The 23,873-nt window shown below is 44.6% G+C and overlaps 1 protein-coding gene across 1 annotated transcript; it reads right to left on the bottom strand.

Annotated features, from left to right (window-relative positions):
- Positions 1-58: 58 nt before the first annotated feature.
- Positions 59-23,532, bottom strand: dnah9l (dynein, axonemal, heavy polypeptide 9 like). The gene is made up of 90 exons (XM_088396537.1): positions 23,263-23,532; positions 22,678-22,888; positions 22,422-22,591; positions 22,247-22,346; positions 21,948-22,159; positions 21,650-21,883; positions 21,405-21,572; positions 21,191-21,307; positions 20,987-21,124; positions 20,719-20,856; positions 20,463-20,660; positions 20,252-20,356; positions 19,984-20,175; positions 19,659-19,859; positions 19,260-19,595; positions 18,583-18,660; positions 18,458-18,513; positions 18,267-18,387; positions 18,031-18,200; positions 17,726-17,948; positions 17,430-17,546; positions 17,196-17,282; positions 16,976-17,134; positions 16,815-16,898; positions 16,591-16,749; positions 16,312-16,434; positions 16,012-16,134; positions 15,691-15,915; positions 15,409-15,627; positions 15,142-15,309; positions 14,938-15,063; positions 14,763-14,870; positions 14,566-14,697; positions 14,339-14,499; positions 14,086-14,242; positions 13,831-13,976; positions 13,651-13,767; positions 13,445-13,583; positions 13,289-13,381; positions 13,004-13,198; positions 12,841-12,918; positions 12,640-12,772; positions 12,449-12,576; positions 12,192-12,340; positions 11,977-12,127; positions 11,745-11,876; positions 11,500-11,673; positions 11,222-11,426; positions 10,923-11,088; positions 10,760-10,862; positions 10,551-10,688; positions 10,382-10,483; positions 10,159-10,320; positions 10,004-10,087; positions 9,573-9,682; positions 9,342-9,504; positions 9,156-9,279; positions 8,876-9,018; positions 8,574-8,735; positions 8,418-8,477; positions 8,176-8,349; positions 7,692-7,838; positions 7,407-7,520; positions 6,639-6,782; positions 6,376-6,558; positions 6,079-6,180; positions 5,867-6,001; positions 5,616-5,789; positions 4,977-5,109; positions 4,788-4,890; positions 4,569-4,691; positions 4,295-4,499; positions 4,065-4,229; positions 3,857-3,997; positions 3,630-3,800; positions 3,248-3,370; positions 2,965-3,158; positions 2,739-2,887; positions 2,541-2,668; positions 2,310-2,447; positions 2,076-2,165; positions 1,815-2,006; positions 1,627-1,746; positions 1,503-1,562; positions 1,245-1,427; positions 1,003-1,185; positions 818-933; positions 589-701; positions 377-517; positions 59-306 (listed from the first exon to the last, which is right to left on the bottom strand). Exons 1-90 carry the CDS (start codon positions 23,530-23,532, stop codon positions 59-61), a joined length of 13,335 nt encoding a protein of 4,444 aa, XP_088252663.1.
- Between the last annotated feature and the right edge of the window lie 341 nt (positions 23,533-23,873).

Here is a 23,873-nt window from a genome sequence, read left to right as displayed (position 1 = left end):
AAATGACAGAGGAGCAAAAAGAGAGACACACACGCACCAAAAAAAAAAAAAAAACGAGTCACACGCTAAGCAGTAAAGCCACTCCGGCCAGGATCCATTTGGCAGGGCGTTCCCTTGTTTTCAGACTCAGAGTCCACACATATGTGGGCCCTCTGATCTTGGTCTTATAAAGAGGACACTCGTAGATGTTCCTGGTCTCCTGTCGGTCGTTGGGCACAGCTCGGACAGAGATGACGGGCATGGCTGGGGTCAGCTCCTTTAAACGTGCCTCTGTGATCACCCCGGCCTGAGTATCCCATCTGGCTCCTTTCAAAATGATCATTAATTTAATAAAAACTAGAAAAAGAAGCCGATCCATGTTGAAGGTAACTCCTACCTTCCATGTAAAGTCCATATACATAAGCGCCCTCTCTTGCAGCCTGGTTGAACTCCTCCTTAAACTTCTTGGTCACGTCCACAGTCAGGTTGACCTTATCCAGGGGCCACTCGTTCTTACGAGCCAAGCTCTGCATCACGGCTAAAGATGAAGAAAAAGATTTTCTCAAATACTAAATTCAAGGTGGTCTCATGGGATGGAGTGTGTGGTACCGGTGAGGAACGACTGTGGGTTGAAGAGTCCACTAAGCCACACGACGGTGGGTAGTGATAAATCCTGAGTCCAGCTGTCTAACTCTTTACAACGCTGCAACACATCATTGTACCTAAGACACACACACACGCACACACACAGACTTGTAAATTAAATTTAATCTGTCAATAGCAATAAATAATTTGAATAAATTCGTCGGGCCACTTGTTATTCAGCACCACCACATACCATGTGGCGAGGGTGTAGGTGGACGGATAGGCCAGCTTGGTCCAAGCGTCAGGAACATTGTCAAGAAACAAAGCCACCTGGAGCTTCTCCATCTCGGGGGAGATTGCAAGTTCTCCCTTGACGGAAGGACATGGTGATTACGCAGAAGGTCACCCACACAAAGATGCAGCGAGGGTTAAGCATACTCTCAGTCCCAGGTCAAGCTCCTTGAGTGAGCGCCGTATCTCGCCGATGAGCATGTTCATACGCTCACACTCCTGGAAGCAAACCAGGATGTATGGAGACCTTTCAGTTGTCTTGGCGGTGATGTCGGTCATGCTGTACTGCTCTGGAAGCTTCTCCAGAACGTCATCCAACACTGTTTTCACCTGTTGTTGCCGTTAAAAAAATATGTCAAAATGTTGCCGTTATGGAAATTTCATCCTACCTTCTCCTCCAGTGTCCCAGAGGTCCCTTCCCCTATCACAGCATCAGGAGACTGTAGTTCCAGCAGGGTGCGGAAAAGATTATCTGACATCACGGTCAGGAAATCGATTTCTGCGTTGGGGTGCAGCCCATAATGCACGGGACTTTCGTGGGGCAGCATCTCATCTATGAAGTCGTGGTAGCCCTGGGAAGACAAGTTTTATGGGGATGGTATTGCACCAGTGTTGCATCTGGAAAGTCTTTTCTAGAAAAGCCTTACCTTGTAGTCCAGGTTGGATGGAACCAAAAATCCTGGAGCCAATGCAAGCTTCCTGTCAAACTAAATAAAAACAAAACAGTTTTTCCTTCAATATCGGAATCCTGACATTTCCCTAGGCGCCAACCTGGTTGGTCTGCATATATTCTTCCAGGTATGTTCTGCAGAGCCTTCGGTCCCAGTCATCCGTGATGTGTCCTCCGTACATGATCTCACCAAAAAGATATCGCAGGTCCTCCCATGGTACCTTCATCATGAACACAATGGACATGATCATATCAGAGACACTTTTCCCATCAGTGTGGAGGAGCCCACCTGAGCATTAGCCTCCAGGTAGTTGTAGAGGACATTCACCGATATGGTGAGGTCTCCAGTATTAAAAGGGTACTTCCTGTTCCATCCCTGAGGTCCGAACTTCCTCCGCTCAGCCACGCAGGCGTGGAAGTAACACAGAGAGAATAGGATGGTCTTAAACTCCTGCTCGCGACTACACTGGTCCAAGATGCCCTGGTCAAGAAACGACATCATTTGGTTAGTGAAGAAACATTGACTGACTGAAGTATGGGAGACACTGACCTGGTCAAAGTTATCCAGAGCTGCATGTAAGTTAGCATGCATTCCTGTTGGAGGCTCATTAGTGACCTTGATGGAATTTTCTAGAATACCCTGGACAAAAATAAACATTTGAATGCATTTCAAATAATAGAAGATCCCTGCAATTATTGTGTTCACCTAATGATATCCTGTACCTAATATTGTGACTGTATAACAATGAAATAAAGAAAATATTATGCTGCTTGCTGCATGTACCTGAGGGATGATGTGTTCCTGGGTGCTTGGCGCGGGCTCAGCGCTCATAAATACTCTGTAGTCGGGATGACTGCCTTCGCAGTAGCGCTCCAGAAGCTTCTCTAGTGAGCCCAGCCAGCGAGCAACCAGATGGATGTTCTGCACAGATTATTACAGAGGTTAAGAGTAAAGAATGCTGTATAGAGATTTTGTTATTCATATGGAATCCCATCAGTCATATGTCAAGTGCACCTGCAATATGACCCAGTGACCCTCCTTTGCAGCGGTTTCCATGGCAACCTCAGCCACCGCTTCTTGCCCCTGACCCAAGGACACGTTGTGAAGCTTGCCAAGGTCGATGGTGAAGCCCAGCTTTCTCCCTGAGCGGGATAAGAAGTAGCGGAATAAGTGTTTGGTACGGTATGTTTACCCAAGTTCCCTTTGTTTTACCAAGTGACTCTACATCTTGAAGTGGGTCCACTCCAGGAGATAGGATGAAGAACATGGGAGAAGCTGGACCACTTTCTCTGAAAGACTTTGCAAATTCTGTCTTACGGCCTTCTGTATATTTCACCCCAAGCTTCTCCTCCACAAAGTTCCTACAATGGCAACAAACCAATTGCAATAAGAAATTGTGCTTCTCATCCGGGAAAAAGCGAGTATAGATGCTCCTCACTTGACAGCATATGTCATGCGGTCAGGTCTCAGGGCTCTCATCATGATGAGTTTCTGCAGGGAACTTTTGCCTTTCCACTCCTGAGGGAACTTCTCCTTCTCTGGACACTCGGATTCCACCATTTTCTTCCAGCGCTTAGGAGAGCCTTCAATGTCTCGGTCTAGACCTCGAAACTCATCAGTGAAACTCATCACCTAAATGTAAGGTTCAGATGGGCTAAATTTATGGAGCTATGATTAAAAAAATAATTTTGTACAATTTTAGTAAGAAATGTGAGATGTACCTTGATGGCACTCCACGTAGCGTTGGAGAGAAAGTCCAGAGGGCTTAGGTAGGAGTGATCGATGTTGAAGCGTAACAGAAAGTCAAGCTCTCGCACATCTATCTTCTTACTCATTAGGAGCAACTGGAAAGAGAGAGATTTTTTTCAGCACTGGCGGAGCTATAGGGGGGGCGGGGGAGGGCACTATCCTCCCCAGCCCTGACATACAAGTAAAAAGTGTTTTCAGAACTGTTTTGGGTGCATGTCAATTTTTTTCGTGTGTTCTGGTTGCCCTGAGATATCCTTGGCCCCCCCGTGCCCCCCTTTCCAGGCCCCAAGGAAAAAAATGCTAGCTCCGCCAGTGATTACCAGCGATGATACAAACACAAATGCACACAAATACCTGAAAAGCCAATTGTGCCGCAAATGTGAGCTTGTCCCTCTCAAAGAGCCCCATGCTGATGTAATTGAAGGTGGAATATGTCACACAATCTATAAGCGTTTTCACTCTGTTGGTCACGTCCTCGCAGGGCGCCACCATGTCCACCGCTTTGTGGAAGACCATGTTGAATGCCTGAGGACGGTGAAAGGTTTCTTTTTGCAGTGACCAATCGTGTGATATCTGCTTACCTTGAGGCTAAACTGGTACATGGGGTTGATCTTGTTGAGGTCGTTCATGATAAAGTAGAGCAGTGACGCTCTGACAGCCACTGGACGGTAATGTTCTCTGGCTTGGTTGATCTTCACCTCGTTGACTTTCGCTTCCACCACCTGGGAAGGAGGTTGAGTTCTCCGTGTTTTCGACTGACTACTATGGGTGGTGTCTCCCGATAAATACCTTCATCTCAATCTCAGCGGCTGTGTGCTTGGTGCTCTCGAGCTTCTCTACCAGCAAATTATCGCCCAGAAAGTTACTCTCGGCTGCAGACAACCTTGTCAGCAGCTCGTCCTCCAGAAGCTTCAGCTCAATCTTAAAGATGTTCTGCTGCTTTGTCAGTTCGCTCTGGAGGAAATTCATTTTTTATGTCTATAGCCGTCAAAGGTAGTAAATGAGTGAAAATCGGATACCTTGAGATGTTCAAGGTCCGGCCTCTCCTGGTTGACAACTTGAGCAAGGAGCTGGTCCTCCAGTCCATCTCTGGTCACAGTAAAATTAATAAGAGTGGTCTGAGCCTGAATTTCTGGCTTATAGTGAGGATTGGCCAATTTGGTATGAAGGATGAGTCTGAATCCAGGATGAAAGACGCACTCCTTGTCGCCCACCTTGATACAACTGTAAAACCATTTGAAAAGGCTCAAGCAAGGTTCTTCATCCACAAGGTAAATCCAAGTATTTTCTTACCTGCCCTTTTTGATTGTGTGTCGACCCAAGAGCGGGTCAAGAACCGGGTCAAGAGTCTCCTCTATATTCTCGATGAGCACGGTATTTCCAGCCACGACGGCTCCCTCGATCACATCCACGTAACTGAAGCAAATTTGAGTCAAGTGCAAAAAGGAAACCTTCAAATTGTGCGTTTTGATGGGAAAGGATCACAAGAGTTACGTGATGAAGCAGACGGACCCTTTTTGACTCAGACTGACAACCTTGAGGCTGTTGCCATAGCGACTCTTGATCCATTTGATGCCTTGTAGCTGAGGGTCTATGAGGAGGGGCCAGCGTTCACCTTCAGCAAAACTCATTAGTATGTTTTTTTTCGTCTTAAAGCATTAATTAAGGCAATGTGGAAGTGAATCTTTTGTCATCACTCACAATTAGTGTGGATGGTAGCATTCTGGGTGGACATTTCATCTCCTGGCAATCCTTCATTGTTCCACTGGGCTACCATGGCACCGTCGGTCAGCATGCACACAGGATCCAAGTCGGCTGTCATGGGAATGGGGATCTTTTGGAAATCAACACCAAATGATCAATGCTTGGTAGGTGGAAGATTATCTAGTCCTGAACGTACCGTATTTTCCGGACTTTAAGGCGCGCCTAAAAACTTGAAATTTTCTCCAAAGCCGACAGTGTGCCTTATAGTCCGGTGCGCCCTTATATATGGACCAAATTCCTAAATTTAAACTGGCCCGAAGCATTGTGTCATGAAATCAATCATAAGTGGCCCGCTGAAGACTATGAATCATGAATCGAAAAGACTATGGATCATTATTTTGTGATTATAAAGTAATTTGTTGCGTCTGAAGTTGAAATAAAAAAGATAAAATGGAGAATGATTTGATTTGGATTCAAAATCTGACATGATGCATTAATGGTGTGCCTTATAGTCCGGTGCGCCTTATAGTCCGGAAAATACGGTACTGATTATGTTCAACACCTCTAGGGGGAGCCCAAGAGCAAAACAAACCAAATTTGAGAAGAATGATATTGACATAAATTTGAATCGGTCACCTTCTGGCTGCGGAGGAAAGGCCTCCATAGGCTGTCTACCAGCTCCCTGCGGTACTTCTTGGAGAAGGAGCCAGCATAAGATATGAAAGCTGCAGTTAGGAGGACATCTCCACAAAGTGTGGCCTCCTGCTCATGGTATTGAGCCACTGAGTGGGCCCAACGTACGTTTTCACTCTGACAGAAAAGACAAAGCTATTAAATGAAAGAGGCTATTTTTACATAATTCAACTCAAATAATCACCGAGCGCTACCTGTAAGCCTTTGACGAGCCGATTGGCTAATTCAATCGTCTTGTTGGTGGAGTTCACTTCTTTCTGAAAACGCAATTTCTCTGATGTGGCTTTCTCATATTCGCCGGTCAAAGCTTCCAGGTTGCTGTCTAATTCCTGAAAAACATTTGCGAAATAGTTTAGAGCAAGTTTTTCAATTTCAAGCATGGCCAAATGTTCAGTGAGAGACGCACAGCCAGTTTCTTCCTGATGACCTGGAGCTTCTCTGCAGCCTCGGCGAGGTCAACGTTGGCTTGCGACAGACACTTCCTCTTCATCTCCACCTCACAGAACACCTGCAGAAAAATTCTCTTCATTTCCTCCCAGCATCGAAATATTTTTTTTTCTTACTGAATAAAGATTGAAGATGTACTCACAAAAATCTATCCGTAGCAGCGTAAGAATTGAAAGTAGGAAAATGTTTACACAGACACACACAAAATAAAACAATAAAGATAAAACACAAAGTGTCATTGGGTCCATCCTCGTACCTCATGGAAGCGGATCATATTGATCACCCAGGCACAGAGCCCAGCGGCAGCGGAAGATTTGTGATGCACAAATTCAGGGTTGAACTCGGGGTCACTAAGGTAGTCATCCCTCATGACCTTTACTGTGGCCTCGGGGATGTGCTCCTTGTCAAAGTTCACGAGGGCCTGCAGGAAGTCATCCACCTGGACAAACAAGGAAGGACACCTGAGAGGATACCAACATGATTCCTTCCGGTAATCAAAGATTGGAATGAAAGAATCACCTTGCTCATGACCACCTTGGAAGCCTTCCAGCTACGATCTTTGGGGATCTTGCCCTGAGGAGCGAGCAGCACCAGAACCGCTGCTGTGACGTTGGTGACAATCGCCGGAGGGTTTGGGAACGTCCTCAGCTCGGTCAGATTCAACTGGACGGTGTACACAAATACAATTTGTGGAGGGTGGACTTAAAAATGTGCTCATTCTTTCACCCTATACTAAATACTGAAGAGGAATAAAACCTCAGCATAGTTTCGATGAGTAATTGTTGATGTGTTTTTTTTTGGGGAGATGATGGTGTAACCAAGTTAAAAATATTTTCAAGTGAATATAAATTCAAAAGGGCATAAAAGTTCAAATATTTTTATCAGCAATAAAGTTGCAAGGTTTGTCAATGTAAGAAGGTTGAATATTGAGTGATGTTAGTGATTAGCAAATATATATTGTTTTGCATAATTTATTTTTGAATTTGTCTGTACATGGGAAAAAAGAGGGATGAATAATACATTTGTGTTGTATTATTGTTGCAAATGTGTCAATCACATCCGGGGTCAGAGGTCATAAGGAGGGGGGCGGGGCTTGACAGAGGGAGATGACAAGATGGTTGAGTGAGAGACAATCAAGTGGATCCAGAACTCGCAACATAGAAAGTAAGGCACCTTTGTTTATTTAATATTGGTGTGTATGGATCATTTGTGTTTACTTTGATATCATTTAAGAGAGCAATTCATTTTTTAAAAGTTTGTTCATTTGGAAAATTGACTTCATGTTACCCTATTGAGTGTATTGAGGGCCTCATTGGCGGCCTGGAGGGCAGGTTCAGCCTTGGCTAGGTCCTCTTCTGTCTCTCGCTGCTGTTTGCTCACCTCAGCTTGAATGGCCTCCACCTAAAAAGAAATGTTAGATTTCACCAGAATCCATCAAGCTATTTTCCCCAGTGCTCATCTTAATTAGGATCATCATGGGTTTGGTCTTCAATGAATTTAGATGTTTTGGAGACGTTGGAGGAAGACATGGTATGCACAGATTAAAACTGCATAACCCAAACATCTCTTTACCTTTTGCTCCTCAGCATCAGCCACAGCTCTCTCTTGGTTGACCTTGTCTGTCTGTTGTCCTATTTGAGCAATGAGAGCCTCAATGTCCGTGTTCCTCTGACACAGTTCTACCTCCTGCATTGCTAGCTTAGCTTTAAGATCCTCCACCTGGAAAGCAAGTGAAGAAAAGCAACTTATTATCATAGTATGTACCGTATTTTCCGGACTATAAGTCGCTCCGGAGAAATTTCATTTCTGAAATAGAAGTGGGACTAAGTTGCACGTCTCACGTCTTAAGCTTCAACTCTCAAGCAAGTCCCAATTTATGCCACATTGACAAAATTCCTTTCAACTCTTTCGTTTACTGTCCCACCGCAATGTTATGCTCTCGGGAAGAGTTAAATGGAACAAAAAAAACTTTTATTGTCTCGCTTAAGTCGTGTCATGTGACTTGAGTGGCCGCCTCTGGTAAGAGACGATAAAGCTCACAAATGTTATCGCAGACCTGCGAGGCGGTGCTCTGCAGCTTCTGCAGGCCGTTCTCTAATCTCTCCGTCTTCTGACTGAGCTCTGTTCGTTTCTTCCCCAACAGGTTGCTGTAAAGCTTCATGAACTCCAGGAAACTCTTCGGCGTGGTGTAGTTGTAGTGCTTCTCATTTTGCTGGTACTTGGCACTGACCTATGATGGTGCCAGATGCGACGTCAGGAGGTGAGGTCTCCCTTTTTGTGCTTTACCAAAAAGCTTACCTCATTGACACTGGTGTGGGCGTGGGAGATGAACTCACTGATGGGTGTCCTCACATTAGGCTGCAGAAGATAAATTGTTGGAATACGTTAAATAATACATTTGAATAAAAAATCAAATACTCCATATAAAAAAATGAATGTTAGCAACAGAAAGACCTCCAGTCCAGGTATCTTCTCTATGAAAGTGTTGCTGACAGACTGCAAAGCGAGCTGAGGCCAAGGGTGGAACCAATCAATGGCCGTGCAGTTCACCAGAGCCGGAAACTTCCGCGCTCGTGTCCGCAGTGTGAAACCCACGGGAGAAAAACACAACACGACCTGTGGACGTAAAACAGATAGCAGATGAAGAATAAATTAAAAAGATCAAAAATGCAAAAATTGATCCCCCCACCACACACACTAAATGCCAGAACAGATGGCACCAAAGCAATACTTTTATATTAAACAGCACTGTGGACCTTGAGCTGCCTTCGTATTCGCTCAATGAAGAAGCTCCAGCAATTGTCTCTGGAATCCAGAAGTCCTAAACCTCGCAGCTCCATTCGCATTGATGTCAAAATTGTGTCCACTTCTTCATCACTGAACAGGTCTGGGATGTCCCCTGAAATGCCCAAATATTCAAAGTCACATCTTTTTTCCAATCATTAGGTACATTCAATCAAATTGAACCCAAGACCTACATGAAATAATCACATCCATCCTAATAGGAAGACATTTTTACCGAAGCGGCGGACTAACCTGAAGCCAGCATGTCATTGATGAGGACCAGGAAACTTTCATCGGGAACCTGGGCATCCGTATAAAGGAACACCGTGCCAATGTTCTTCACTCCGACCTTCATATACAACGCTGCTATGTCGCTCTGGAAGAACAATGCTGTGGTTTGGACATCAGTGATAGCAGTGAGTTGACATTTTGGTTTACTTTGAGGTCACTGAAGCCGTAGCCTTTACGCAGTGTTATCTGGAAGACTTCAAGCGTGCTGAGAAAGGCAGCCAGCCGACATAGACTTTGCTTCCCGCTGCCGCCGACCCCCACCAGTAGGGCATTACCGTAGGGAGCTTCCAGGATGCGGCTGATTCGACATCTGGAACACGTGCATATGCTCTCAGACTCACATCCATGTATGTTTGCATGTATGTGTTATGTTCTTACACATGCTGGATAGCTTCTTCAAACAGCACCAAGTCCATCACAGCATGCAGCTCATTATAATGCTCCAGAGCATCAACAAGCATCTTTTGGAGTTTCTCCCAGTCTGATGCCTGAGAAAATAAACAAGCTCGCAAAGTGCATCACTTTTGTAATTACTTCCAGTTACTCGAATCATTTTAATTTCTCATGGAGTCCATTAAATTAAAAGCAAAGCGTGCGGAAAGGTAATTAGTTTGCTAATGAATGCACATTCTTCTTCAGTGATTCAGACAGATTAGATATGACGGCTGCTTCGCTACATCAAGGCTTTACGAATATGAGAGCTTGAAATCTTCTAAATAAATTAATTGAAGTCCAAATCAATTAATTGCATCATGCTTGACAGACAATGAATGGATGATTGCAAAAGAAGCCCTGACCTGAATGCTTACCAGGTGATAGCGAGGCTCTCCTACCCCTTGAGCAAAGTGACAGTACACCAAAGGCTGGTGGATGAAAATGGACTCATCGATTCCCTGGACAGGTGCAGCAGAACCAAGCGTTTATTTGAGTGGTCGTCATTAATTTGACATTCCTCGCCGTGTACCTCAAAGTATCTCTTGCCAGTGTCCAGTAGGATTTTGTTGAAGAGCTCCACATCTTTCTCTTCCATTAGTTTATCTGAGTACACCCTGGAGCTCTCATGAAGCCACAGATGAACAAGGTCCATGGGGTATCGAATGCACTCGGGCTGGGCAAACAGGATGCCCTGTGCAACCATTCGAAAATGTTTCATTTGCCAATTTTTTTTTTTAAACTATTGATTTTACCTGGAAGATATTGGCAAGGTCTCTCAAGTTGAAAATGTAATGGAAGCGAATTGCAGTGGGCAGAAAGTTCTGACTGACTTTTTGGTGCAAAGAGACGGCAGCCTGCAGGGATCAATACAATTTGTCACAACATGTTGAGATTTTCATCGACACGAATATGATGCCGCACCTGTACGAGCGGTCCCACCGATCGTGAGACGCCGTAACTGAATCCACCCTGCAGGAAGTGAGCCGACAAGATACTGAAGAAGATAGTGGCTAATGAATCAGCGCCGGGGAAATGGACCGAAAAGACGGAGAAATGTCTCTGTATGAACAAAGCAGAGCGAGATGTCATCAAATAAGTTTGGTATACTTTATTTTTCCTGCAGTCTGCACCTGAAGTCGAGGGTTAATAGAGAAGCTCCCGGCTGTTGGGTTCATACAGGTGATGTACTGGCAGTTATAAATGTCTTTCAGGACCAGCTTTTGTCTATCATACCTGCAAAGAATCAATTTGTCAGTGGGTCTTGCATGCGGAGAAGACAAGTGTGCGTCTCACCAGTGGTTATAATCCAGGTGCTGACGTATGAGCGTGTGAGGCTGGACGGTCCCGTACACGTCCACCTTGGGCATGTTGAGGTCATCAATGAAGTAGATGAGTTTCTTGGTGGTAGGAGGTCCAAATTTTCGACCTGCTTTCTTCTCAAGTGGTTTCTCCAGTACACCTTCATGCAAAGTAGTGCTTATATAACAAATAAAAAAGCTAACATTCTTATTCCGTCCAAGTCTAGGATGGAATAAGATTATTAGCACCAAAGCACTACTTCTATTTCAGACAGTCCAGAGAACCAATCTTACGTTGCAGCATCGCTGAGGTGGTATAGTAGTTAAAAGGGACTTTAGCCACCATGTAGTCCTCCTTCAGTTTGGAGACCTTATCAGACACCAGGATAGTTTTCCCTACTCCTGCGTTGCCTACTAGCATAATAGGTTTACCTCTGTTGAGTAGTAGGTCCATGAAATAAGTCAGACAGATAGTTTCTGGGGTGTGGACAAGCACTGTCTGAAAAACAATCAAAAAAGGCCTTGTTGAAATACACGTGAGCACATTTTGTGGGCAATCATTAGTACAGAACCTGCAAAGGCACATCGAGCTCCAGCTCAAAAGGAACCATCTTCTCACTCCAGGGTGTGAATTTTTTGGTCTCCGGATCGATAAAATAGTCAAAGACGGTTCCTTGGGAGGGGAACTTGACAGCTCTCATTTCTTTTGACCACCAGCGGCTGAATTCAGCACGATAGTCATGAAGCTGCATCAGGTGCAAAAAGTTAGCACCGTTGGAATCTGGATGCGGTCATGCAGTGCTAGTTAGAAACCTACATGATCCTGGAAGAGGGCTCCTCCAAAGGCCCACACACAGGCGAAGACAAAGTAACTCTCATAAAGTTCTCTGGGGGAGTCAGGAGGAGCATTGTCATCTGTCAGCAAGCAGTCCAACAAGGAGCACAGTGTCTGATGGGTTACACAAGAAGACAACAAGGACATCAACCTTTTGCGCAGTGCCACAAATTTCTGTCAGTGTTTTTAGATGAGGACAAAAAGAACACCTTACTTGCACCATGCTGTTTTCCGGAATAGGAGTGATAGTTTTCAGGTTGCAGCGGACTTGCTCCAGACAGTACGGAACGTACTTGTCGAACAGAATAGTGAGGTTAGCTCGCTCTGACTGGGCCTGCCGGGTCTCTATCCAGCTTGTGACGAAACTGCAGACACAATCGTAGTTGAGGTGAACTGGATGGTGTCCATGAGGGTGAGCTTGCGCCTTACGAGGTCCAGCCCACGTCCTGGGGGTTGACGTAGAGGATTCCCGCTCTGGACACAGTGGCCGGTGTTGCGGCTTTCAGGTGGGAAATCTCAAAGAGCAGACGCATGGAGGAGGACAAACTGATCCTTTCATTACTGGCCAAAGTCAGTACCTTGACAAACAGAAGGGGATATTTAAGCTAATGCTTTTTGAACCTTTAAAATTGATTTAGCTTTTTATACAGGTTGACCAAAAATGAACAGGGTAAACTCTTCTGGACCTTATTGTCATCCATAACTGTGTTTAGTGACTCGATCCACATGGGGTCAATGTCCCCGTCCAGAACGATCCATTTGGGGCCATCGTGGGTAACTGAAGTTAGTTCTCTCATGGTAGTCGAGAACACGCCTGAAGCAGAAAATGCGGCAAAACGTTGAGCATGTGCTGAAAAGAATCGTGATGTTTCCTTACCATCCTTCCACTCTCTGGTGGCAGGGTGCAGATATCCAAACAACTCATCTGTGGTCACGGCTTTCGGGTTGATGTCATGCCATACTGGCTTCATCTTCATGTTTGCATAGGTTCTATGGAGGGTCTTCAAGATCTGGTAAAGAAGATTGATAACAATTAAGAAGCTGTGATAATAAAGCAGTAATGCGTAATTGTGTCAACCTGGCTCTTTCCAGTTCCTGGTCCACCCACGACAAATATTGAGTGTCGGACGGTCAGCAGCTCCTCCAACTGAGTTACCTGGAAGGACAAATTATATTTTGATATTGTTTGATTAAAAATCTTCTTGGCATACACAGTGAAAAAACAAAAATTAGATTTGTACCTTCAGTATGAAGTTTTCTTCTGGCTGAAGGATCAGCTCACTAAGTGATTGTCGTACAGCATTTTCCAATTCAGGGTCTCTTTTACGTGGAACATCCAACTGAGGGAAGAGGTCGCTAATAAGACCAAGAAATATGGGCACATCGTTGGTCACTATCTTTGGTAGGTTGAAGTCCCTTAACGCCCGCATCAGCACCTGAGGAGAAAAATGGGATGGTGGATGTCACCTGCAACCAGATGCTTGTCCGAACGTGACACTGGTCAAAGCGGCCACATTGATGCCCACCTGTTCCTCAGGTCTGCTACGCTCCTCTCGCTTCAGTGAGCCAGCTACCACCAGAACGGATTTGATGGCTCTTAAACCCCAATCATAATGATCCTGGTCCAGAAGGAGTCCAATCAGGCCATTGTTCTTTTGATGCCTTCAATGAAAATGATGTACCTGTTTGGACAGCAGTTCTTTACAGAGCGTGTAGAGGCTGATGAACTTGCGTGCCAGTAGACGAGCATCTATGAACCCCTCCGCCACCAGCATGATTTCACAGATGAGCTCAAAGTCCGGGATCACCATGGCACAAGGCCTGGATGGTTGGAAAGCCGCCTCATGATAATTTGAACGGTTCTCAGGCTATTGTCCAATTGACAAACCTGAAGAGTGCCTTGAGATTCTCCGGGAGCTCAGCCCTCCCTGCATAACCTGGGTTCAATGTGATGAAGATTCCCACTGTTTGCTTCAGCTCGATTTCTTCTCCAAGGAAAAGGAACCTACATACGCAGTGTTACATTAAATAATAAAACATAAGCTCCGAGTGGGATTTTTTAATTTACTTTTGTTTTTTGTTGCGTACTGCGTCCTGTATGGTTTTGACCTGCACAGCCACCACGGAGAGAACTTCCACAGAGATCCTGTTGAATTCGTCAAAACAGCCCCACACTCCAGTCTGAGCCAGACCTTTATAAATGTTCCCAATAGACTGGAGGAATATATGGTTATTATCACCTTTTTGAAAATATTTTATTATATATTTTCTTCCGTGTTGTTGAAATGATAAAATCAAATCTTGAGAAAAAGGATAGCGTTACCTTGTAGTCCATTTGCTCGGAACAGTTGAACACATAAACCATAATGCCCAGGGAACGTCCCAAATCCTTGGTTGTCTCGGTCTTACCAGTACCAGCCGGCCCAGAGGGGGCGCCACTCATCGTGAGATGGAGGGACTGGGTCAGTGTAATGTAGCACCTGATATGAGGAGGGTTTATTTCATATGTAAACTTAGTTAGACATGAAACCTACTTTTAATCCCCAACATGTCTCCTGGATCTAATGGACTAGTACCTGTCAGTAAGAGGTGTGATGACCAGTCTGTTGGTGTTACCCAGGTATTCATAACTGAAGCGGAACTGGGCGTCACAGATATCAACGTAACAATGTCGTGTTTCGTCGTCCCAACGATGCCGCAACTGGGAGAGCCATGCAAAAGCTTGTCCTGTTGTCACCTGCGTTTCAAACAAAGCCAGATTAAAATAGTCAAGAATTCCGGTGATATTATTGAAGCATTCAACCTTTTGAATTATGAGATTAGCCACGACATCTCGGGCGTGGACGTCAATGGTGCAGACGGTCATAATTTTCTGTCTGTCCCCGGGTGTCAAATCTCCCAGCAGCATATGGATCAGTGAGTTGAGCTGCGTGATCTGGCAAATCAACAAATATATCATTAAGGAAAAACATTTGCTTTTTCCTGTCATCTTTCACCAACCTGTTTTTTATTATATTCTTTGAGAGCCGTATCAAATCCTTCCTCCACCCTTGCAAATGCAATGCCCACATCTGTGGCCCACCACACCTGACTGCCAGTCAATCCCACCTACAGCATGAGAGCGGATTGTTACGTAAAGTGAGCGGCATGTTCTACGGATATAATTTTGTGGGACCTGTGCAGGGTAATCAAAGAGCCACTGATCTCGTGGTTTGTCTTCATAGGCGGCTACCGCCTCCTGGATTTCCTTCTGAATGGTCCGCCGCATGCTCCTCTCCAATGCACCCAACCAGGACTCCGCCTAGATTGAATGTAGAAAATACATGCAAAGGAATATGGATCTATGTTTAGCGACTCGAACAAATGGAGCATTTCAAACCTGTCCTTCACAAACACACGGCTCGGAGAATGGAACATATTCTCCCTCCCGGCTGTACATCCCTACGGCAACGGTGTCGCCGTCCATAGCTGCTCCTTCATCTCTGTGTGACTCCTTGAAGCGAAGGTCTGCTATGTTGTCAAATAGCTTGAGCAAGTGTTTGGTCACCTGAAAAACAGAGTGCATTCACTCAAACCGAGAGACTGGTTCATCCTAATAAAACTGCCTAGACCTTTGTGGATTTTTTTATTGGATTTGCTCCCTTGCCTGTTTGGGTTGCGTTCCCTTGGAGACAATCTCCAGCAGGTCGGAAGCAGACACAAAGTAAAATCTGGGGAATGTGAGCCTCTTGGTCTCCAGGTACTCTGCCAGGGCCTTCTCACATACAGACAGTCTCTGCTGCAGTGCCTCCAGGTTCTCCAGGAAGCTAGGCCGGTTGGTCACTTCTAACACATTACTGTTCTGCACCACCTGATTCATTAAACTCTAGGGAGAAGAAATTCAAATCAAAATGCATTGTGATGTTTGGCACTTGTGTGCTTCAAGTACCTGAAAGTCGTTGTGTATTCCCTGGAAGCGCTCAGCATCGCTGGCCAGCTGGCAGCGGATGTCATGGCTGTTGGTGAAGATGCTGTTGAGGTGGGCCCAGGTCTTCTGCACTGACATCCACAAGGAGATGACCAGGTCAGCCACCATCAGCTTCCTCTGCCATACACTCACTTCTGGCTGAAAATATTCCACATACTTGCTCATAAGGATGTTTTGCAGCTGCACCTGAAAAGAAATTCATCGGTCTGCTTTATGGTCATGAGGGTCTAGAATTGCCTCAACCATTATCTTCACAATCCATCCAACATGATGGAGTCTTACTTGGTTGTCTTCAAGGGTTTCTATCAGGTTCTCATCTGCTTTGAGGAGAGGGATTCCAGTATTGACGTGAGTGTCATAGGACAATGACATAAAACTCCATGTCTGCTTAATCTCTGACAAGACCTGACAAAATAGATGGTTTTGTTTATTTAATCAAATATCTCAAACAAAAAAGAAGGGTTGCTGGTCCTTTTCTGATGTTGAAAAAGGTCAATTCGGTTTGGTATTTCTCGGTGGCAAGGATTGCCTCTGCAGACTCAAAACCAATATACTGTACGTGTGGTGTTTGGTAACGCTGACCTTCTCTATCGCCATTTCTTTCACGGCCTTGTCCACTATATTTTTGACCTCGTCCTCCACACGGTGAAGCTGCAATTCCAACAGGTTTCCGAGAGTAGTGTCCTCTCCCATCACAAACGTTACCTGTGGACCAAAGGGAACCCAAGATGACCAGGACCACATTTCAATTCGTATGGGTGATTCTCAGAAAGTATGGCCCAGGTAGTATATTTGTAATATTAATCAAATCTGGTGATTGAAGGGGAAACCAATATTGACTCTCAACGTGGCCATCCATACCTTGGTTGTATTCATTAGCTGCTGCCAGTGTCTCTCCCTGACAGCAGAGTTCTGCAACTCATTGACCGCTCTCAGAGACGTCAGCAGGTTCTTCACCGTTGACTCCAGACCCACGTAGACATCCCACAAACGTGCATCCTTATCTAGCATCTTCATCTCCTAGAAGGACAAGCAATTGGATATGAGCGCTCCCATCTCCAACTGTTCATCACTTTTAGTTGTACCTTTGCAAAACGTCTCAGCTCCATGTCCATTTGCTCGACGTTGATCTCTTTCCATGGTGTCTTGGTCCAGTCCTCTATGCTGCTCTGTAAGGGAGAAAGAAAATTGTTGCATTGCAACCAGAATTTCGCAAGGTCTTGTGGATCTCAAATGAATTTCATACCTTGACAAAAATGACCATATCCCACACTGCTTTGACGAGGATGATGTCACTGCGACACTGGCGTAATTGCTTGTAGTCTGGGAAGCTAACCTCGAAAAGATCGGCGGTGTCCTGGAGCGCCTTCATTTCTGCCTCCATTGCGGCTACTGCACAGTTGGACTGGAGACGTGCACATACTCTTGATAGCATGGGGAGGATAATAATAAGTATGATTGCTCACCTTATCAATTTGCTTGTACGGCTCTTCCACACTGATCTTAAAAATCACCTCAGTATGGAACCGCTCCCTGAATTCATACTGCTTGACCTAAAAAAGTTCAAATATTTAAATAAGCAACGTTTTCAGAAGTTACCACAGCTCTGTAACGTTCATGTGGTGGTGATACTCATTTTTAATGCATGTAGGAAAATGAGAAGGTTTGTCAGGGTTTCCTCGGGGTCACTTTTAACTCACCTCAAACCGTGCACATTTCCTGCGGATAACTGAAACTTCGTTCGACTGCAGCGGTGCCACTTCGTGTTTAACTGTAAACGCGATTTTCTTCAAACTCTTCCACCTCTCTGGTAGCTCCTGCGTTTGTTTTGTGGTTTGAAAAAAATGGAGCGTAAGAATGCAGGTCTACCTATTTCCCCAAAAGTCACCATATGGTTCCATTTCCACTTTCTACTTGAAAAGAAATTAAAAAAGGAAGTATACAGTAACTTTTGGGGCACGCTATATTCCTGGTCATGCCATGTGTGTGCACCAACTTCTAACTGTGTGTAGACGCTCTCAGGAAGTTGTTGCCCATAAGTCTTGAGGAGCTCCGCGGTGGATTTGAGAGGTTTAAAGTCTTGTTCGTTGCTGATTTGTCTATCTCTCATGGCCATGAGATGTCCCATGATATCCACCAGGCCAGCATAGTCTCCATCCGACACCTTGTTAGAAAGACCATGGGCTGTGTTGTGGACAAAAGAGGACAGTTCCTTCACGCTGCAGAACAGAGAAGAACGGGAAAGGTATATTAACACGAATACTTGTCATTTGTGCTTTCAAAATTGGTGATGTGCTCAACCTTTGGTTGACGTGGTTGAGCAGGTGCTCCTTGAACATCCAACTCCATCTCTTGATGATGTTCATGAGCGTGTGCTTGAAGGGTCTGATGTCCAGCTGCAACCAGTTGCAGAAAACCCTCCCATCCTCCATCTTGCTCACTTGCTCATGCAGAGACTCAAACAGATTGATCTGCCGACAAGAGAGATTTTTGGAGATTGCTCAAGGGGGAATAATTGGAAAGGAGCTAAAAATAACCTGCTCTTTAAAGTTTTCCAGAGTGGGTGGGTTCTTCTTCAATTCATAGTCTGCATACAGCTCAGCTTCCTCCGTTGTCAATACGTGGCCATAAAGCAGGAACTGACTCATAAATTCAGACCTGCGCATGTCAAGAGCAAGAAACAATCAGCAAATCTCGCCTTGATCAGATGCTAACTCTACATTCTGACCTGTCATCAGTCCAGAGATAGCGGTAGCTGTTGAATGATGCTTGATATTCCCTAACCTGATTAAAAAAAAAAAAAATCCAGTTGATAGCCATAGGTGTGCCATCACTAGACATTCAGCTACTCACCTTGCTGATAGCTGCATGTGCTCGAGCGCGTAAAGTGTAACACATTTCGGACAAATCCTTCATTTCATTGATGTCGCTCTGCAGGAACACAAGGAGGGCCAATGTCAAATAGATTTATGTGTAGGGACATCAATAATCCTTCCGCATAGCAGAAAATTGTTTACCACTGAACTGAAACTCTGACTAAAATTCTTGAATCATTGTAAATGTTCTTTTACTACTTGCAAGTACTGTTGGTAGTATTTAGTATTTTGTTGGGATAAACGAGGCAAAATGATTTATGGCTGGGTATTTCGGGATTATTAAAAGGGGGTGGGATTAAATAAATTATATTTCTTTCCACCCCTTTTCAGGCATGTGAATTTGATTTATGGTTTCTTTTTTGGTTATATCTTGCTTGCTACTCTTTTAGTATATATATATATATATATATATATATATATATATATATATATATATATATATATATATATATATATATATATATATATATATATATATATATATATATATATATATATGTGTGTATATATATATATATATATGTGTGTATATTGTCTTTGTGTACAGTAATATTATTTTGTTTTTTTTCACGTTTGAAATAATCGAATAAACTCTACACTCTAAAACTCTACTGCACATGAGCTACAACTGAAAAAGTTCAGACATCTGTTGACCTGGTAGTTATCCTGATGCTTGTGCTTTGCAACTCTGGGGATGAAGGATGCCATCTTGAGAATGTTAGCAACCATGTTGTCCACAATATCAAAGAAGTTGCCTCTGTTGCTGAAGTCTAGCGGAGGGTTAAAGCACATCTTGCTGCCGTTCAACACCAACTGGACCTCAAATAATGGACTGACACGCTGGGCTGCATCAGTGTTGTCCAGCAGGTACTGTAGGGAGCACTGGATGGCTTGAGAGAAGCCTGCCAGGATCATGTGGTCCACATAGTCAGAGTAGGCCTGCCACTCACTGCTGTTCAGGTCAGACACTGCCAGGAGTGATTGGTTCTCCTTAAAAAAAAAAATGCAGAATTAGAAATGCTTCTCTCCCATTCAACCCCAATTAAACTCTACCTGCAGAAGTGCGTGTATCTGCTCGCCCGTGCTGCTGATGAGAGCGTGCTGCTTGGCAACATTTTCGTCAATGTCCGAGAAGAGCAGAAGAGTCGATTCGCGGCTCTTTCTCGTAACGCATGCGCGTTGACTGAATTTCCCCATGAGCGTCTGCATGGCCTCCACGTTTGCTTTGCTCCTCTGAACACGACTCCAAAGGCTCTAGTGATGTCAAAATATACAATTACAAGTTCTTATTTGAGGAATTTTTAGAGCAGGGATACAAGTGTTCGTCAATTCTTGCAGTTTACTGCGGTTCCTTAGCACACTTGGATTTTAAAGTAACCTGGACGAGATCTCTTGCGCTCTTAATGTAGTCCCAGACGTCATCCTGGGCCCAGGTGAGCTCTCGCAGGGCTGGATCCAGTTGTCGCCTGGTCTTTTCCATCTCAACTTTTACCAGTCCCAGTTCCACATCCAGAATAGTGCTCTTCAGCTGGTTGTACCACTGGGTCACCAGGATCAGTGTCTGAATTTGCTGCAGGGGACAATGTAAGTATGATTTGCTGTTTCAAGTTTTATTCGTTATCCGACCAGCGGCAGTTTGAACTCACCAAGCAGAGTCGTTCACGTTTCGAGAAGAGCTGAAGAGCTGCTTTGGGAATGTTCTGGCTCTTTAGCATTCCCAAATACTTCACCTCCTTGAGCACAGATCTCAGCTGGATGTAAAGTCCGGAATTATTAGCCAGAAACGTTCTGTCAGTATGATCTTCTGTATCTTGAGGGTGCAATCATATTTAATGGCGTCTGTTTCTTGATGCTTACAGCTAGACTGAAGTTGACGTGGAACAAGCCCGTGTTGGTGTCAAGAGTCAACAGTGGGTCCTCCAGATGTCTTTGACAGATTTCCTCCAGACCTTCAGTCCACTGTGAGAAAAGCTCCTGGTCCTGCTGCTCCAAAACTTCCAGGAGTCGTTCACACTTGTGGAGGGCTGCGTCCGCCTCAGTGCCAGCCAAAGGCCTGGAATGGACGGACAGAAAGACTTTGAGGTACAAATATAATCAAGGTGAGTGAGCGAGTCCTTGGTCCATACATATGAGCAAGCTGGCAAAAGTTGGCTCTGTTGGTCAAGATGCGACTTTGAAGCTCCTGTGACCATTTCAGCCTCCCGGCCACTAGGGGCATATTTTTCCCGAGGACCAAATTTCCTGATGTATGCTGAAACAAAACAGGTTTCATCCATTGTGATTCCTGTGCTTAAGATGCTTAGATGTATTGGGGTCACATGATTGGCAGTGATCAGTTATGAATATTAATCGTAATAATTCTTTTCAAAATATCGTCTCACCCCATCTCTGTGTTGATCAAACAAAAACTGGCAGTGGTTGATTTCCTGGTTGAACATGTCCAATAACACGGTATAGTTGGGAGAGAAGAGCTGATGGATTCTGGGTCTCTCCAGCAGGTTGCCAAAAATCTTCAACATCTGAAATGAAATCATTTGTTCAATGTAAAAAAAAAAATATTTCAGAAATTGGCAGGAGAGACTCACCTTGAATGTAGATTTGAGATTTCTTGAGTGCTGAAAGGCCAGATTGAGAACAGTTCCCAGTCTCTGGTCAAAGTCTTTGTTTTGTTCCATAAAACACTTATATTGATGAATAAAATCCTGCAGACCAAATTGAGACATATTATCATAAGATATTATTTAGATGATACGATATTGATTCTTCAACTTCAACTGATGCAGTCTTGCAAGGCCTCACATCATTAGTGTAGTCCAAAGGGTCATATTTGCTCTCTCTGAGGGCTCGCCAGCGGTCCTGAAACTCCTCGCTCATGTTGAAGACCATCTCGCCAAGGATCTTGCCTCTGGATCCACCGAGTTCCACCTTCTCCAGCTTTAGAAAGTCCAGCGCTGAGGCAAATAGTTCCTATGAATGACCATAAATAAAATCATATAGGCAACAATAGCTAACAAGATGATCGTTCAGTCAAAACTTAATCCTACCTCAATCATAAGCAGCCTCTCCATGATGCGGTCTGAGCGCCGGAACACAAGTGAGGTTGGAAAGTCCCACAGCTTGACGGTCTGGTCGCGTTGGAAGTAATTTGGAATTTTCTGGCGGTGAGTGTGAAACTGCTGCTTGAAGGTGCGCAGGACGTAGATGGTTATTTGGACTCTCTCCTGGCCTTCCTCAAGCTCCATCTTAAAGAGTTCCTCGGGGATCAGGTAGGCAAAAGCCTGTCAAGCAAAGACTTTCAATGTCAGAAATCACCTCTACCAAATCTCGGATTCATCGCTGGACCTTTTCCAGGATCAGATTGGAGAACTCTTGCAGAAGGACGACCATGCGTTGTGGAGTGCAGTAGTAGTGTGATCTGCTCCAGATGAGACAGAGGGTGTGGAAGAGAGGAGGCAGCAGAGTGTCCACCTGAGGGAAGCTTCTCTCTTCCAGGTTGCTGATGAGCCTCCTCAAAGGACGCAGATATAGATCGATATCCTCGGCTTCCAGCACCGCTGTGACAGCCACATACAAAAATCCTTCATGTAATAAGATCAGGCAAGGCCTTCACCTAACCAGAAGGTCAGAATCTAGATCATCACCATCGTTGACTTTGACAGAGATGTCCCAGAAGGAAGAATAGTAGCTGCTCTTCACTCTTCTCAAGATCTCCATGATCTGCTTCACTTTGTGACTTTGAATCTGAAAGCACCAATCATGATTGTCGAATTAAGTGGGATGGAAAAATCGAAATGTTATGCCAACGTTTGACTGTACCTGTGATTGAATTCCCAGAAGATTCTCTCTTTGTGAGCTCCAGAACTGGAGCTCCACATTAGGGCCTGGGTGCTCACCCTTAAGCAGCAGGGCTCCAGAGTCCTTCTTCAGAACATTCCATATTTGTCCAGACCACTGCACAATCAGCGTTTCGATGGAGTATAACAAGCCTTCATTCGGAATCGGACCTGCGTGACTGATGGAGAAACATTGACTCAGCATTTCTGTTTTAGAATGATCCTTGTTCTTAAGGCACCATTTTTAAATATCAAATCCGCCAACCTAATCTCCTGAGGTCCTGCCCTTTCCACACAAAGGGGGAGAGGCAGAAGAGTACGCCCCTCAGCATGTCCTCTCAGAGTGACCATGATGCTTCTTAGCTTCTCCAGGTGTCGGTGAATGTCCTCTGACACAACCTGAGGCCACTCCTCGTGGTTTAGACTGTTAGATAGCACGCACACCAGCACCTACAGAGGCAGTGGACATCCATAACTTCTCTTTCATATTTGGTCCAAATGGTGATTGAGTAGTTTTGCCAGCTCCGTGACATTGCAAAGGAGAACTTGGACAACTTGGATGTCCACAAGCCCACCTGTGAGATGACAATTGGTAAATGCTCCATCGGGTATCCTGGTACTTCCCCCAGTCGCAATTGGTGTCGGAACCCTTGGCGAGCAATTCTTTTTACGCCCTTCTTCAGCACACACAATATTTTGGTCTTCCACGGTGGGGATGTCTTCACAGATGCAAAAACAGTATTTTTTTTAAATTTAATTTAATTTTATTTATTGAATTTTCTCCATTCAATTTTATTTATTTATTTATTCATTTATCATCTCACCTGAGCATCCCCCACATGCAGCGTCCCTCCAGGTCCAGTGAAGAGCAGCAGCCTGTTGGTCCAAATGTGGTCCAGGTAGTCCAAAATGATTTGCTGATTCTCCTCTGCACAGATGAAGCGATTCCATTTATCTGTCTTAACGCGGAGCACACACACGACCTGCTCTCGGAGGAAGTCCACCCTCTCGTCGGATAACACCACTCCAGCTGAAGCCCTTCCACTAGGGGAAGGGTTCGTAGCCCTCGTGATGTTGCTGAGGGCCTCTGCCATGAAGGAAGACCAAAGATGAAAATGCCAAAAGACAATTAAATGTCTCCAGTTATTTTTTTATGACTACCCTGCAGCTCGGAAATCTACAAGTAAAGTGATACTTATGACCTTCTTTGTAACCGTATCCAGTAACCTGAGCCAGGTCCACAACAAAAGCACCACCCACCAGGAAAGGAAATATATTTTTTGCGAGCAAGTTTTTAACAATGGTGACAAAATAACTGATGGATGAGTCTTTGATGAACGTAAAAATATTTCATTCATTTTGTGCACAGTAGCTGGAGTGCATAACTTCTGACATGCAATACAAATAGTGACCACACGAGGGCAATGTGGCACAA

Source organism: Syngnathus floridae, chromosome 14, assembly GCF_059516105.1.
Source record: "Syngnathus floridae isolate MCC-2025c chromosome 14, RoL_Sflo_1.0, whole genome shotgun sequence".
NCBI classification, from domain to species: Eukaryota; Metazoa; Chordata; class Actinopteri; order Syngnathiformes; family Syngnathidae; genus Syngnathus; species Syngnathus floridae.
This window is presented reverse-complemented; position numbering and strand designations above follow the sequence as displayed.

Excerpts from the sequence above, each read along its gene's own strand:
- dnah9l (XM_088396537.1), bottom strand. The coding sequence starts at position 23,532 with ATGGCAGAGGCCCTCAGCAACATCACGAGGGCTACGAACCCTTCCCCT. Across the intron at positions 16,899-16,975 it reads ATATGGTCATTTTTGTCAAG|AGCAGCATAGAGGACTGGAC; the intron begins GTATGAAATTCA and ends TCTCCCTTACAG. Across the intron at positions 6,783-7,406 it reads CCCTCAATACACTCAATAGG|TTGAATCTGACCGAGCTGAG; the intron begins GTAACATGAAGT and ends TACACCGTCCAG.